Source organism: Oncorhynchus nerka, linkage group LG14 (assembly GCF_034236695.1).
Source record: "Oncorhynchus nerka isolate Pitt River linkage group LG14, Oner_Uvic_2.0, whole genome shotgun sequence".
NCBI classification, from domain to species: domain Eukaryota; kingdom Metazoa; phylum Chordata; class Actinopteri; order Salmoniformes; family Salmonidae; genus Oncorhynchus; species Oncorhynchus nerka.
In genome coordinates, this window is record NC_088409.1 from 47,619,942 (window position 1) to 47,635,217 (window position 15,276).

General features: G+C 43.6%; 1 protein-coding gene across 1 annotated transcript; it reads right to left on the reverse strand.

Moving 5' to 3' along the window:
• Positions 1-91: 91 nt before the first annotated feature.
• si:ch211-154o6.3 (uncharacterized protein LOC563854 homolog) lies at positions 92-13,486 on the reverse strand. Its single transcript, XM_029680137.2, has 14 exons — positions 13,355-13,486; positions 13,153-13,262; positions 11,781-11,899; positions 10,931-11,166; positions 7,225-7,348; positions 6,827-6,948; positions 6,068-6,154; positions 5,821-5,910; positions 5,159-5,247; positions 2,534-2,753; positions 2,281-2,403; positions 1,904-2,069; positions 895-983; positions 92-406 (listed from the first exon to the last, which is right to left on the reverse strand). Exons 2-14 carry the CDS (start codon positions 13,246-13,248, stop codon positions 318-320), a joined length of 1,650 nt encoding a protein of 549 aa, XP_029535997.2. The 5' UTR covers positions 13,249-13,262; positions 13,355-13,486; the 3' UTR covers positions 92-317.
• Between the last annotated feature and the right edge of the window lie 1,790 nt (positions 13,487-15,276).

Sequence of the window (15,276 nt, forward strand, 5' to 3'; positions counted from 1 at the left end):
GGTGATAAACAGAATAACTAGTGCTCATAATAAACGAGGTGCCACCACAGGGATACACAATATGAAGGAGAAATATTTGGAGGCAGGAAGGTCACAGTATGACAGCTTTATTGCATACATGAAACGACAACATTTACATAGAAAATGATCTGTCTCTCGCTCGCACTCCCTCCCTCTCCGTATGCTCTCTTTCCACCTCCGCCACTCTCTCAATCTGTCACACTTCACCCCCCCCCTATCCTTCTCCTCTGTCCCCCTCACTCCCTTCCTCTCGCCTTCGTTGCGCTTCAGGCTTGGTGGCGGCGTGAAACTTGCTCTCACTGGAGAACACAGCGAAGCCACGACGTTGAGCCCGACTCTGGTGCATCTTGGGATGTGTAGTCCTCTTCTTTGTCATCATCGTAATCTACAGTAACGTGGGGAGTTATAGTTAAACGCGTTACATCATTTTCCAGTTCATGCTCTTTTAAAAAGTTGACATGTTCAATCTTCAGGGCTCGATTCAATCTGTAGCGCTGAAGATCTTCGCTGTAGGTCACTTCCGATTGACCCCGACATATGCAGCGTTTGCCGTGAATGCATCGCTTTTACATTTCTACCCCTCTGTAGCGTAGGTCTTCAGCGCTACGGATTGAATCGAGCCCATATCTTTATCAAAGAGATCAGTCTTGAAGTTAATTAGCTATAATCTTACAGCTACTTTTTTGGGTGTGATTTATATAGATTTGTCTACAGCTGAAGCTAAAGGAGACACTTTGAACCAATGGCTTCTTGCAGTGGAAACCCTTTGTGACGTGTTGCTTTGAGTTTTTCCTGATCTATGTATATTACTTGTGTGTGTGTGTGTGTGTGTGTGTGTGTGTGTGTTTCAGACCGCTGTCACCCCTTCCTCACCATCACTGTCCTCCTCGTCCTCGGAATCTCCCTCTGATTCTACCAGGGAGGCGTCCAATCGGTTGTCTCGCTTCGTTGTGACATCGCCCCTGTGACAACATCACCATTAGAAACTGGGTGGTTCGAGCCCTGAATGCTGATTGGCTGACAGCCGTGGTATATCACTGTACCACTGGTATTAAAAAACATTTATTTTTACTGTTATTATTTTTTATTATTTTTACTAATTATGTTGGTAACCAGTTTATAATAGCAATAAGGCACTTCTGGGGTTTGTGGTACAGTGATGAAAATTACAGGCCTCTCTCATCTTTTTAAGTGGGAGAACTTGCACAATTGGTGGCTGACTAAATACTTTTTTGCCCCACTGTATATGGCCAATATACCACGACTAAGGGATGTATCCAGGCACTCCGCGTTGTGTCGTGCATAAGAACAGCCCTTAGCCGTGGTATATTGGCCATATACCACACCCCCTCGTGCCTTATTGCTCAATTAGACACCGACAGCCCATTATTCTTGTTATACTGTGGCCTGGGGTTATCTAGTGATTAGCATCACCCCCTCAGCACAAATATGAAATGTAGTTTATTTGATAATTAAAAGGTGTCAGGCTGTTCTAGCCAGAAGGTTATTTCCACTGTGGTACTCATATGTCAGTAGCCTACAAGCACGGGATCAAATCCCAGTTCTATCGCTACTTCGGAAGAAACTCTCTTCTCTCTTCCCCGTTATTCTACACTGTCCTATATGTTAAACAAACAAAAAAACACACAAAAAAGAAGGGATACCCCTCTCTTTTACAAAAACGACAAATAAATATTTTTCAACTGATATTGGTTTGGTGTAAAGTACATAAAGAAGTGAGGTGAGGGGCACATGAGTAAGAGTGAACTTTTTGTCAGGTGCACCCATAAAGAATTTCAGAGTTCTATTAAACTGCAAATCATTAAAACATCAGATCAGTATTCATTGACCTAGAGTACTGACAGAAAGGTGTTGAGCCCACCTCTGCTTCCCGGAGCTGGGGAGCTGCTCCCACACCGTAAGGGTGCGACCCCCGGTGACCCAGCGGTGACCCCCACTGCCCGTGAGCCACGCCGCAAAGCAAAGGATTCTCGGAGCATCCGCCCAGGTCAGCGAGGCCAGGTACCTGCACTGAGGTAGAGAGAACACTGGGAGAGATGGAAGGAGAAAAGGGGAGAGAGAGAGAGAGAGAGAGAGAGAGAGAGAGAGAGAGAGAAGGAAAGAAGGAAAGAAGGAGAAAAGTAGATGAAAACCAAAATAGATTTAGGGAACAATGCATTCTATGAACAGCGTGGCTCTATAGGTTGGCAATTGTAACATAATAATCAGGGAAGAACCAGTTGTGTTAGCTTTACTCACAGTTCAAGGTGCTTTCCCCATTCGCCAAATCATAGCATGAGCCAATGAGGAGTCCCCCCGTCTGATGTACACAATCTGTTACTCCAGCGATGCTGCTGTGATTAGTTAGCCTGGACACGGTGCCTGTGGTGATTGGACAGAGGAACGGTAAACATCAGATAGTACACAGATCTGTAAGGTCTAGCACTGTACCATATTAAGCTGGCTCTTTTATATAGTGTGCGCATGCACACACACGCACACCGCTTCGCACCTGTCCTCCAGTTGAGAATCCTAAGGTTGGCTCTGCCGTAGGCAATGAAGAGCCTGTCACCACGGGGACTGAGGGTCAGACGACCTTCCTGACTCCCGCAGCCCGTTACCGTTGCGTCCCAATGATGTAACAGCTGCAGGGGGTCGCGGTTGGTGCAGAGCCCCTCCCACACAGACACCCCACCCTCTGCTGAGCTGCTGAACACCAGGGGACCCTGGGACTGTGGAGGATAGATAGGGGGCAGTTGTCATGGAGACTGAATGCAGTGGCTGAATACAATGCATGGATACGGTGTGTGTGTGTGAGTGTGTGAGTGCATGTGTGTGTCTGTGCGTGCATGCCTGCGTGGTTTCACATGGTTTCGCATAATTTATGAACAAAGGTGGGGATGGTGCTTTCACTGCTTTGGCTTAAATGTGTTGAGCATATAACACTCCATAAATGTAAGTCTTAAAGGCCCAGGGCAGTCAAAAACGTGATTTTCTTGTGTTTTATTTATATTTCCACAATATGATGTTGGAACAATACTGTGACATTGCCAAAATGATGATAATGCCCTTTTAGTGTAAGAGCTTTTTGAAAAGGCTGCCGAAAATGTCAGCCTGTTTTGGTGGGATGGCGTTTTGGCATGTCTGGTATCAAATTAGTTAATAGACCAATAAGAAAGACAGTTCCAAACCTCTCTACCAATAACAGCTAGTTTTCAGTTTTCCCCTCCCCACTCAGACCACTCCCAGACAGAATTGGCTCTTTGCTAATTGAAAACAATCACAGTAAGGTACTTAATTGTTACCAAGAAATGATTTGATATTGAGATAAACCAGCTGCATTGGACATTTAAACTATGTATTAAAACAGCTTACACTCCCAAGGAACCTGTATACTGTGCCTTGCAAAAGTATTCATTCCCCTTGGCGTTTTTCCTATTTTGTTGCGTTACAACCTGTAATTTAAGTTGAATTTTGATTTCATGTAATGGACATACACAAAATAGTCCAAATTGGTGAAGTGAAAAAAAAGAAAAAGTTTGTTTCAAAAAATTCAAAAAGAATTAAAAACAGAAAAGTGGTGCGTACACATGATCTCAGTATATATACCTGTACACCTGTTCTGAAAGGCCCCAGATAGGCCTCAGATAGGCAACAAAGAGACCAAGGATAACCCTGAAGGAGCTGCAAAGCTCCACAGCGGAGATTGGAGTATCTGTCCATAGGACCAGTTGAGGCCGTACACTCCACAGAGCTGGGCTTTACGGAAGAGTGGCCAGAAAAAAGCCCTTGCTTAAAGACAAAAGTAAGCAAAGACGTTTGGTGTTCCCCAAATGGCATGTGGGAGACTCCCCAAATATATGGAAGAAGGTACCCTGGTCAGATGAGACTAAAATTGAGCTTTTTGGCCAACAAGGAAAATGCCATGTCTGGCGCAAACCCAACACCTCATCAACCCCCGAGAACACCATCCCCACAGTGAAGCATGGTGGTGGCAGCATCACGCTGTGGGGATGTTTTTCATCGGCAGGGACTGAGAAACTGATCAGAATTGAAGGAATGATGGATGGTGCTAAATACTAGGAAATTCTTGAGGGAAACCTGTTTAAGTCTTCCAGAGATTTGAGACTGGGACGGAGGTTCACCTTCCAGCAGGACAATGACCCTAAGCATACTGCTAAAGCAACACTCAAGTGGTTTAAGGGGAAACATTTAAATGTCTTGGAACAGCCTAGTCAAAACCCAGACCTCAATCCAATTGAGAATCTGTGGAGATTGCTGTACACCAGCAGAACCCATCCAACTTGAAGGAGCTGGAGCAGTTTTGCATTGAAGAATGGGCAAAAATCCCAGTGGCTAGATGTGCCAAGCTTATAGAGACATACCCCAAGACACTTGCAGCTGTAATTTCTGCAAAAGGTGGCTCTACAAAGTAAGGACTTTGGGGGGGTGAATAGTTATGCACGCTCAAGTTTATTTTTTGTGTGTCTTATTTCCTGTTTGTTTCACAAGAAAAAATATTTTGCATCTTCAAAGTGGTAGGCATGTTGTGTAAATTAAATGATACAAACCCCAAAATATTTATTTTAATTCCAGGTTGTAAGGCAACAAAATAGGTAAAATTCCAAGGGGGTGAATACTTTCGCAAGCCACTGTAGTCCATTTCTGATCCTCTATCCTCGCAAATATAATGTATTTATTTTTTAAAGTAACAAGGAAAAGACCACTGAATACTCTTTTGGACCTCTTTGGAATCTATATATATCTTAATTTATTTTGTATTTATTTCCACACTGCCTACAAGTGTGTAGCATATAAGGAGAACAAGATATTTGGTCCTTCGGGCTGCCATTTTTGTTTTTGCCTCAACCAATTTGTTTGGCGTGACAACACCTAAGTTGGCTAAAGCACACACATCTGTCAACGGTACGGAAATATTTGCTTTAATTTCAGCAAGGCCTTGATGAAAACACAAGTTTTTGTTCATTAGTGCAGAAAACTAAAATTAGCATTTGTTATTGGACCAGTTTCAGTCCATTTTCTTCCGTTTGAACACAACCATTGTTACAGAAGCACTATAGCTTAAAGGTTAAAGGCCTAGAATGTGACACTATTGGCTCTTGATTATGGCAGCCACCTGTAGGGAGGTCACAGCCTCCTCATGGGCGTTGATTGATTGACAGTTGTCCATGGTTTGCCAGCTCCAGGCCTGGACTTTACCCCCATCTGCAGACAGAGAGAGCAAGAGGGTAAAGAATGAGTGAGGGAGAGAGGTTGATAGAGAGAGAGAGGGTGAAGGGAGAGAGAGAGAGTGAGATGGAGTGAGAGATGGAGGGAGGGTGACAGTATGGGAAAAGAGAGAGGGGAGGGATGGTAAAAGAGCAAGAGAGAGAGAGAGAGAGAGAGACAGGGAGAGAAAGAGAGGTTAAGTAGGCCTGACAGTTGCTGGCAGACATTACTGATGTCTTGCATAAATACCTGTGAGCTTGAGTCTCCTCACTTGTCTGCCTCGGTCAGTCTGACGACACTTACTGTCAACTGCAGGGTTAGGCAACCCTGGTCCTGGAGTGCTGCAGGCACTTCCATGTTTTTTATTTAACCGACATGGAAGACCAGGTGTGTTGAATTTAGGCAATCACTGAACTGATCAATTAGCTAGTTGGAACAAAATCCTTCAGTACCTGCGGCACCCCAGGAACAGGGTTGCCTACCCCTGATCCACTGAGTCTGTCATAGACAGTCACAGACACACAAACATATACGTACCCCCTCACACACAGTAACTGCATCCACTCAAACCTGATCCTGTGATGATGTAGCCATCGCCTTCAGGCACAAAGCAGAGAGCAGTCACCGCGTTAAAGGTGTAGATGGACTTTACACACTGGCCTGGATGGAGAGAGGGGAACACTGATTTCATTGTCCACAACACACACAGGGAATTACGTAGGCACACACACACACACACACACACACACACACACACAGGGCACTCACCCAGACAAAGCTGTAGGGCTCAGACTGTGTATGTACGAAGTGAACTAACCAGTGCTTAAAGCCCAGATCCTCACACAACAGTCCGCTGAACCACTCAGGATGAACCTCTCCTTGTCTCCCAGAGACAGTTCCCAGGCTAGAGAGAGAGAGAGAGAGAGAGAGAGATTGACAGTAGAGAGGGGGGGGGGAGAAGAGGAAGAGACAAGGGGGCGTTGAACGGAAGAAAGAGATGGAGAGAATATATGGGGGAGGGAATTATAATCATTTTATTTGTTGTCATTGTACAGTTCATAGTCAGTATGCATATAATTATCGTCCATGTTGTTATTGATTTAATATGATGCATTCCCGAGTTCTCGTCTTGGTAATGTAAGCCTGACTTATGCCAAAGTAGCTCATGGAATCAGAGGAAAAACCTGGAGAGCGTGAGATAGATATACGGAGAGGGGGAGCGTGGGTGGAGAGACAGAAAGGGCAGAGAAGTTCAAGTAGTGGCACGATCCCTCCTTCAGTCAGAATGAGAGTAACCCAGAGTGTCTACTGCTGCTAGTTCTCTCTGTGGATTTGACCTGATGAACTAAAACTATAATTACACTGCCTGAAATATAAGTGTGTGTGTGTGTGTGTGTGCGTGTGTGTACATGTTTTACTATATTTGTGAGTACCAGCAGTCCTCACACGAATAGTAAACCGGTCCTCACTTGTATACAGGCTATTTTAGGCTTAGGGGTTAGGGTTAGGAGTTAGGGTTAGGATTAGTATAGTAAGACATACTGTAGGTGTGTGTGTGTGTCCGTCCATTCCCTACCGAGTCTCCTACAGTATTCAGGCGGAGGGGCAGATAGACAGGTGACTCCACCAGTGTGACCTCCCAGATTTCGCTGCTCGGTTGCCGTAGGAACGTGCCACACCTTTACTGTTGTGTCTCGACTGAGAGAGAGAAATACAGAGAGAGATGGAGAGAACAACGGAGAGAGATGAAATGAGTGTGAGAGACAGAGAGAGACAGCGAGAGACAGAGAGTGAGAGCAGACAAGCTTGAAGTAGATCAATAACACTCTGTTCAGGCGAGAATGGCTCTCAGTGTAGGAGGAGAAAGTTAGCATATTAAGAGTTACAGAGAGAGGAGGATGGAGAAAGAAAGAAATTAATTGAATTATTCACAGTTATGCGATCTATTATTAAATCGGAGAATGACTCACTTACCTGCCGGAGATCACCAGGTTGTCAACAGCAACCACACAGGTGACGATGTCACTGTGACCCTCCAGCGACCTCAAGCGAAACTTGGCTTTCTCCCATGATGCTTTGAGAGATGTAAACTCGGCATCTGAAAAAAAGGGACCCATCATAATCACCATGAACCCAGAACCCAAGTCTTGCGTGAACTTCTTTACAAAGGGACAGATTCAGACTTGTACGCCTTTCTTATGCACTTCTCAGTAGTTGGTATTCAGATGTGTGTGCGTAACGGGCTTTGTACAGGTGCGTAACGGACTTTGTGCAGGTGCGTAACGGGCTGGTTGCAGGTGCGTAACGGACTTTGTGCAGGTGCGTAACGGACTTTGTGCAGGTGCGGTGCGTAACGGACTTTTGCAGGTGCAGGTGCAGGTAACGGACTTTGTGCAGGTTTGTGCAGGTGCGTAACGGACTTTGTGCAGGTGCGTAACGGACTTTGTGCAGGTGCGTTTGTGCAGGTGCGTAACGGACTTTGTGCAGGTGCGTAACGGGCTTTGTGCAGGTGCGTAACGGACTTTGTGCAGGTGCGTAACGGGCTTTGTGCAGGTGCGTAACGGACTTTGTGCAGGTGCGTAACGGGCTTTGTGCAGGTGCGTAACGGGCTTTGTGCAGGTGCGTAACGGGCTTTGTGCAGGTGCGTAACGGGCAGGTGCGTAACTTTGGACTTTGTGCAGGTGCGTAACGGGCTTTGTGCAGGTGCGTAACGGGCTTTGTGCAGGTGCGTAACGGGCTTTGTGCAGGTGCGTAACGGGCTTTGTGCAGGTGCGTAACGGGCTTTGTGCAGGTGCGTAACGGGCTTTGTACAGGTGCGTAACGGGCTTTGTGCAGGTGCGTAACGGGCTTTGTACAGGTGCGTAAAGGGCTTTGTGCAGGTGCGTAACGGGCTTTGTGCAGGTGCGTAACGGGCTTTGTGCAGGTGCGTAACGGGCTTTGTTTAACGGGCTTTGCAGGTGCGTAACGGGCTTTGTGCAGGTGCGTAACGGGCTTTGTGCGTAACGGGCTTTGTACAGGTGCGTAACAGGCTTTGTACAGGTGCGTAACAGGCTTTGTACAGGTGCGTAACAGGCTTTGTGCAGGTGCGTAACGGGCTTTGTACAGGTGCGTAACGGACTTTGTACAGGTGCGTAACGGGCTTTGTGCAGGTGCGTAACAGGCTTTGTACAGGTGCGTAACAGGCTTTGTACAGGTGCGTAACAGGCTTTGCAGGCGTGGTTCCATTGCATGCGCTGAATACATTTAAATCAACCGCTGAAAACCCTTCCACTTGATGGCCGACAGACTTCCCCTGGAGTTTTCATTCAATAGGGGTTTCAGTACATTTATATAAAGCCATCCCTTTAAATTTGATGGAACTTTAATTAGAATTTAGTTTGACAGACTCACAAGAATATATTGAGAGAACTGTTCCCGAAAATTAGGGATCAATGAAAGAAAGCTATTTAATTACACAAATATTTGTCTCCTTCTCAGCACCAATTGGTCGATTTAAAAATACTCTTGATCTTTTTAGGGTTCGGAAAGCATTTATGAATAAAATAAAAAAACAGGTTTGGAGAGCCTTTACGCAAGAAAATATATTGGTGAATCAAGAATACAGTGGTTTGATTCCTCCTGAAAGTTGCCATATTCAATTAATCAATCCATGAAATATTGAAAGGTGAGAAAAGTGTACAATAAGGGTTGAAAAGTAGTCCTATAAATCAACCCTAATAACCCTAATTTTCTAAATGTTTTCTGTTATTTTACCAGGTAAGTTGACTGAGAACACGTTCTCATTTACAGCAACGACCTGGGGAATAGTTACAGGGGAGAGGAGAGGTATGAAAGAGCCAATTGTAAACTGGGGAGGATTAGGTGACCGTGATGGTTTGAGGGACAGATTGGGAATTTATCCAGGACACTCTTACATACTCTTACGATAAGTGCCTTGGGATCTTTAATGACCTCAGAGAGTCAGGACACCCGTTTAACGTCCCATCCGAAAGACGGTCCCCAATCACTGCCTTGTGGCATTGGGATATTTTTTACACCAGAGGAAAGAGTGTCTCCCATTGGCCCTCCAACACAATTTCCAGCAGCATCTGGTCTCCCATCCAGGGACTGACCAGGACCAACCCTGCTCAGATTCAGAAGCAAGCCAGCAGTGGTATGCAGGGTGGTATGCTGCTGGCACTGTGATGAGAACAGTCCAGTCGTTGTGAACCGTGCGCCAGTCTCCAAGTTTAAACTGCTGCATGTACTGTATGTATGGTCTGCAGTCCATAATGATTCCAATAGGATACATGTCCCAAATGACTGAACAACTTGTAATACGTTAGCCCAAATATGATCCACAATTACTAGCGATCCTCAGGAACAACCACACAAACGTGACAAGAGGAAAGAAAGGTAAACTAACTGTGTAATGGAATGATGCAAAATGTAAGGAAACAAACACTAAAGTGACCGTTAAAAATATGTGTGGGTATAACTGACAGTGGCTACCGATAGTGGCTAATATTTAACATGATACAAATTGTAAAACACACAGGGGAAAAAAGTAGATATAATTCAAACACTAGAAAACCAGAAATCAACTCTAGGTTTGGTGCTATACTCTCATTTGCGGATGGCTACAGAAGCCTATAGCTTAGGTCTCCAAACGTTATTCTAGCAAAGTTATAAGGCCTTCATTTTATAAACGTCACTGTGGGAAAGTTGATATGTCGATATGCTTTAGTTTGCTGCCATATGACTGGTTTCACATTTGTCTCCAGCGATCATCAGTTCAAATAGATCTGAAACATTAATATTTACAACCCCCTTAAGTGGCTTACTTTACCTGGATCTTACCAACAGCTCTTATCAATTTGTAAATTACATTGCACGGAGAACGCTGACATTTCAAACGGAAAAAAAGAACAAAGATGCTATTCCACTTGGAACCGACAGGTTGCTCGACCTTATTCATCGTTACATCGCGCATAAAGGGGATGGCATTATGAGGGAATGAAGTCAAAACTGATCTAGGATCTGTTTTGCCTTTAAGATCATAAAGAATAAGACAGGGAGGGACCAGGGCAAGTATCCACAAAGCGTCTCAGAGTAGGTGCAGATCTAGAATCGGTCTATACAATCTTATTCAGTATGACCTAAAAGGCTAAACTAATACTAGATCAGCGCCCCTATTCTGAGACACTTGGTGAATACAGGCCCGGGCCTCCGGCCTGATCAGGGACATTGGGAGAGACTATAATAGCCATGGTTGACTCAACACTTCTCTAACCTTAGTTGATCAATAACTACTGTACACGTATTTGTCAGCTCTAGAGCATGGAACTAATTATGTTTCTAGGAAACAAACAGTACAAACAGATCAGGCTTGTGTTCAGTAGGCACAAAGCTGAAGAAAACCGTCTGAAACAGGTAGGTACGATCTGAACTCATGAAATGGTAGTTTTGGTTTGTCGTTCTGAAGCGTTTTGCTACAGTGTGCCAACAGTGGACCCTAATGAACACAACCCATGTGGGAAGGACAGATCAAAACGTTAACTAGTTGTAATATAATTTCTGGAAGCCTACCGAGCCGTTCCCATATCCTCTTTCCTTCAATCACAGTACATTCGTGAGATACCAATGAGTATGAGAATGTGTCTACATAATCTAACAAACCCTAGTTTAAAGATAACCCCACCTTCCTGGTTTTCCTTGGGGCTTGTGTCGGTCACAGCTAGACAGGGCTCTGACTGCTCTTCCTCTGCTCCTGTCTCTCTCCGTCCTCCTGTCTCCTCCTTTCTTCCTGTCTCTCCCCTTGTTACCGTCTCCTTCTGACTGCCTGTCTTCTTCTGTCGGCCTGTCGGCTCTGCTTCTCCCTTGGGGATCTTGGTAGCAGAGGGGCTGTGTGATGGAAGAGCCTCAGAGGTGGCTTCACTGTGCCCGAGCAAAAAAAAAACACCAAACACCAAGAGTGAATTGACAGTGCAGTCACATTCAGGAAAACATTATGTGCACAGACATACAGAACAGTGCATAGGCTAAGCCATAGACACACAAGCAAGTTTACAAATAATGATAATCCTTTATTACATTTCTATAGCACTTCAGTACAAGTATAATCTCAAAGTGCATAAATATACAGTTGTCGCCATGGCGTGGAAAAACAGATTGATGTTGTCGTTGTGTCTTTGATTAACAGATTATCACTATCATTTTCATTATCGTGTCTTTATACTACTTAGTGATAATGACATTTCCCCTGGTATTCCCTTGATATTTCAAAGCCCTGGGAGAGTGTGCCCAGTCGTAACTCTGTGGAAGGAATCCCTAAGTGATGGCTACACGACGTTCTATCCCCTCTACTACTCCAATACATTAGGATGCCTTGAAAGAATGACTGACTGACTTTGACCTTATGTCGGCTAGACTCAAGCCAGATCAAAGCATCAAAGTGAATGTTACAGCTTGTGAACAGGGATGTTAATCTCCCCTATCTCCCTCTAGCTCTCCCTCCCTCTCTCTCTCTCTCTCTCTCTCTCTTTCCTTACACTTGTCTTTTCATCTTCTCATGTTTTCCTCCTCCCACAATCCCCGGAGTTTGCTGGGGGCCAGAAAGCTGCAGCAGAAGTTCAGCCAATCTGGTGCGGAGCTCCGCCTTCCTGGAGATCTGAAGATGGGGGGGGGCTTAGATTTGTTTGAGCCCATAATTTAGGTTAATCATAACATGCATGACCGTAGAAATCTCCCTTGGGTACGTCTCAATAGTCCAACGTCGCTCCTCCTTCATCTGTACTGATCTGAGAAGAGATGGACTGATAAAAGACAGGTGAGTAGACATCCGTCCATTATAGTACTGTCACCGATCCTATGTTTCCAGATCAGAGCAGATGAAGGAAAGGAGACAAAACAACCACTGTAAACTATTGATATGTGTTCCCCCTCAATGATTCGTATTAAACACTGAATGACTGACAGGGGGCACTGTATTGAAGCCACCGCCCAGCAATCTTGGCACTCCTCCTCAAATGTAAAAATAATATTTCAGAAGCTACAGAAATGTATTTATTAATGTTCATTTTTGACACAATTATTATATTACAGGCACCTTAATGTATACTTTCAAATTATATTATGTGAGGTAAACATCATTTAAAAAAAAATAAAGTTTTTTTTTTTTTTGCGAGCAGTAATGTTACTGTCCCCACTACAATATATATTTTTTAAATACATGTAATTTTGTCCTAGAAACAATGAATTGAAATACTGTAGAATTCCATTCATTCCTATGGTGTCCTGCTAGGGAGTGCCAATATGGCCGACCGGTGGGTTCAAATCCTCTCACAGCATCAGCAATCCAAGGTTTATAAACGCAACCCCCTCCCTACAGTTTACAAGGTGATTCAGATTGCCAAAACCCCAATGACACCAAATCAAGTTTAGAAAGGCATGATACATCTCGACACAAGAGAAGGGTATCATTGTTATGCTTACATTTGATGTGTTCAATTAGTGCCAGTGTAGATGAGGTTGACCTAAAACTCGGCCAAAACCCAATGAGAACGCAAGTTGTTTACCAATAGATTTCTAAAGATTGTGATCTAGCGAGCCTATTCTCTATCTCACATGGGTGAAATTATTTAATGATCAGCTGTTCAGTCTTGGTGTGCTCCAGCCAGGTTGGCCTCAATTGAACTCACTCACGACCGAGACTGTAATAATATCAAATGTAACCTGCAAGATTGTATTGGAGGATTAAGGTGCTACATCAAGATCTCTCTTGGGAGCGAGTACAGTCATATCCGGGAGTATTAGTACCAAGGGAAATCTATTCAGGATTGTGGAATAAGCACCGGTGCGCTCATGACACGACTGATATTAAAACTATGGCTGAAGATGAGAAGTGAAAGTCGTGTTCTGTACCTTAACTCTTTCTTCTGGAGTGAGAGATTGAGAAATGTTGATCTCCAGATTCTCAATCTGTCTCAATTTCTTCTGGAGCTTTCTCACCTCCCCCATCTGAAACCCTTATTCTACAAGCACCAACAACTGTTCCAGATTAGTATGTCTACAATGTTTCACTAGGCTTGTGGGTCATGCAACATTCATGTTTAAGTGTTTCTACCGTGTTTCACTAGTTTGTTGTCCTTTCTCTGTCCAGTCAATCGTTTCCATAGACGTGTCTCATCGCTGATGACAACAATGGTGGATAGCCTGTGTGAGCGTGTTTGAGGGGATACATTTGAGCAAGGATCTGCGCAAATTCGCTAATCTTCACCACATAATGAGCAGTTGTTTTCCCGGGAGATGATCTATGTAGATCAGTGATCCTGCGCAGTCTGACTGCAATGTAGTAGATCTCAAACAAGCACGGGCGCTTTATTAACTTCTTCTCTGGTCTCCCGGACGGTTACCGACATTGCTCTGGTTTACAGTGACACTAGGTGGAATGGAGAGGAACTTAATTTACAAAAATCCAAATACCAAGGCAGCGTTTCATTTTTATTACATGTGCTCCCTCATTTCGACCATCGTTCACTTTTCCCCTATAGTGACTGATTTGATAAGATTTAATTTGGTGTTATAACTGAATAATTATTTATATTCAGTGTATGAGAATAGGACTTGGTCTTCAATAATTCCGTTTGTGAGATAAAACATTTAAATAGCAATTTAATTCAATAACAAATACGTGCTCAACCATTACGCCAATATGCACCATTTGTTATAATTAGTTGTAATAACATTCATAGTAAACATTATGTATATGTCTAGTCTGTGTACAGTGCCTATAAAAGTCTACACCCCCCCTTGGATTTCTTCACATTTTATTGTAGGATTTTAAGTAGGATTCAAATAGATTTAGACTAATTCTCCTCTTTGGCAACTATCTACATGAAATACTCTATAATGTCAAAGTGGAAGAAAAATAAAACACTACTATACCTTGATTAGATAAGTATATACCCCCTCAGTCAATACATTTGAGAAACACCTTTGGCAGTGATTACAGCTGTGAGTCTTCCTGGGTAAGTCTCATAAGAGCTTTGTATACCTGTATTGTGCCACATTTGCCCATTATTCTTTTCAAAATTCTTCAAGCTTTGTCAAGGTGTCGGGGATTATAGCTAGACAGCAATTTTCATGTCTTGCCAAGCAGATTTAAGTCAAAACTGTAACTTGGCCATTCAGGAACATTCACGGTCTTCTTGGTAAGCAACTCCAGTGTAGATTTGGCTTTGTGTTGTTGGTTAATGTCCTGTTGAAAGGTGAATTCCTTTCCCAGTCTGGTGTAAAGCAGACTGAAGCAGGTTTTTCTCTAGGAGTTTGCCTGTGTTTAGCTCCATCACATTTCTTTTCATCCTGAAAAACTCTGCAGTCTTTGTCGATGTCAAGCGTACACATACCATGATGCAGCCACCACCATGCTTGAAAATAAGGAGGCAGTTACGGAGTGATGTGTTGTGTTGGATTTGCCTCAAACATAAGGCTTTGCATTTAGGCCAAAATGTTTATTCCTTTGCAGTGTATTTTTCCCCAGTATTACTTTAGTGCCTTTCTGCGTACATATGCATGTTTTGGAATATTTTTTTTCTGTATATTTGTGTTATTCTTTTCACTCTGTAAATTAGGTTGCCACAACGCTGTTGATCCATCCTCGTTTTTTTTCAATCACAGCCATTGAACTCTGTAGCTGTTTTAAAATCACCAACCGCCTCATAGTGACGTCCCTGAGCATTTTATTTCCTGTCCTGCAGCTCAGTTCAGGAGGAAGACTGCATCATTGATGTGCCTAAGTAGTTTAATACATCATCCACAGCGTAATTATTAACTGGACCATGCTTAAAGATATATTTCATGTCTGATTTGTTATTGTTACCCATCTACCAATCACTGCTCTTCTTTATGAGGCTTTCGAAAAGCCCTCTGGTCCTTTTAGCTGAATATGTGCTTGAAATTCAATACTTGACTGAGGGACCTTATAGATGTTGTATGTATGGGGGACAGAGGAAGGGTTAGTCATTCAAAAATCATGTCAACCCCTAT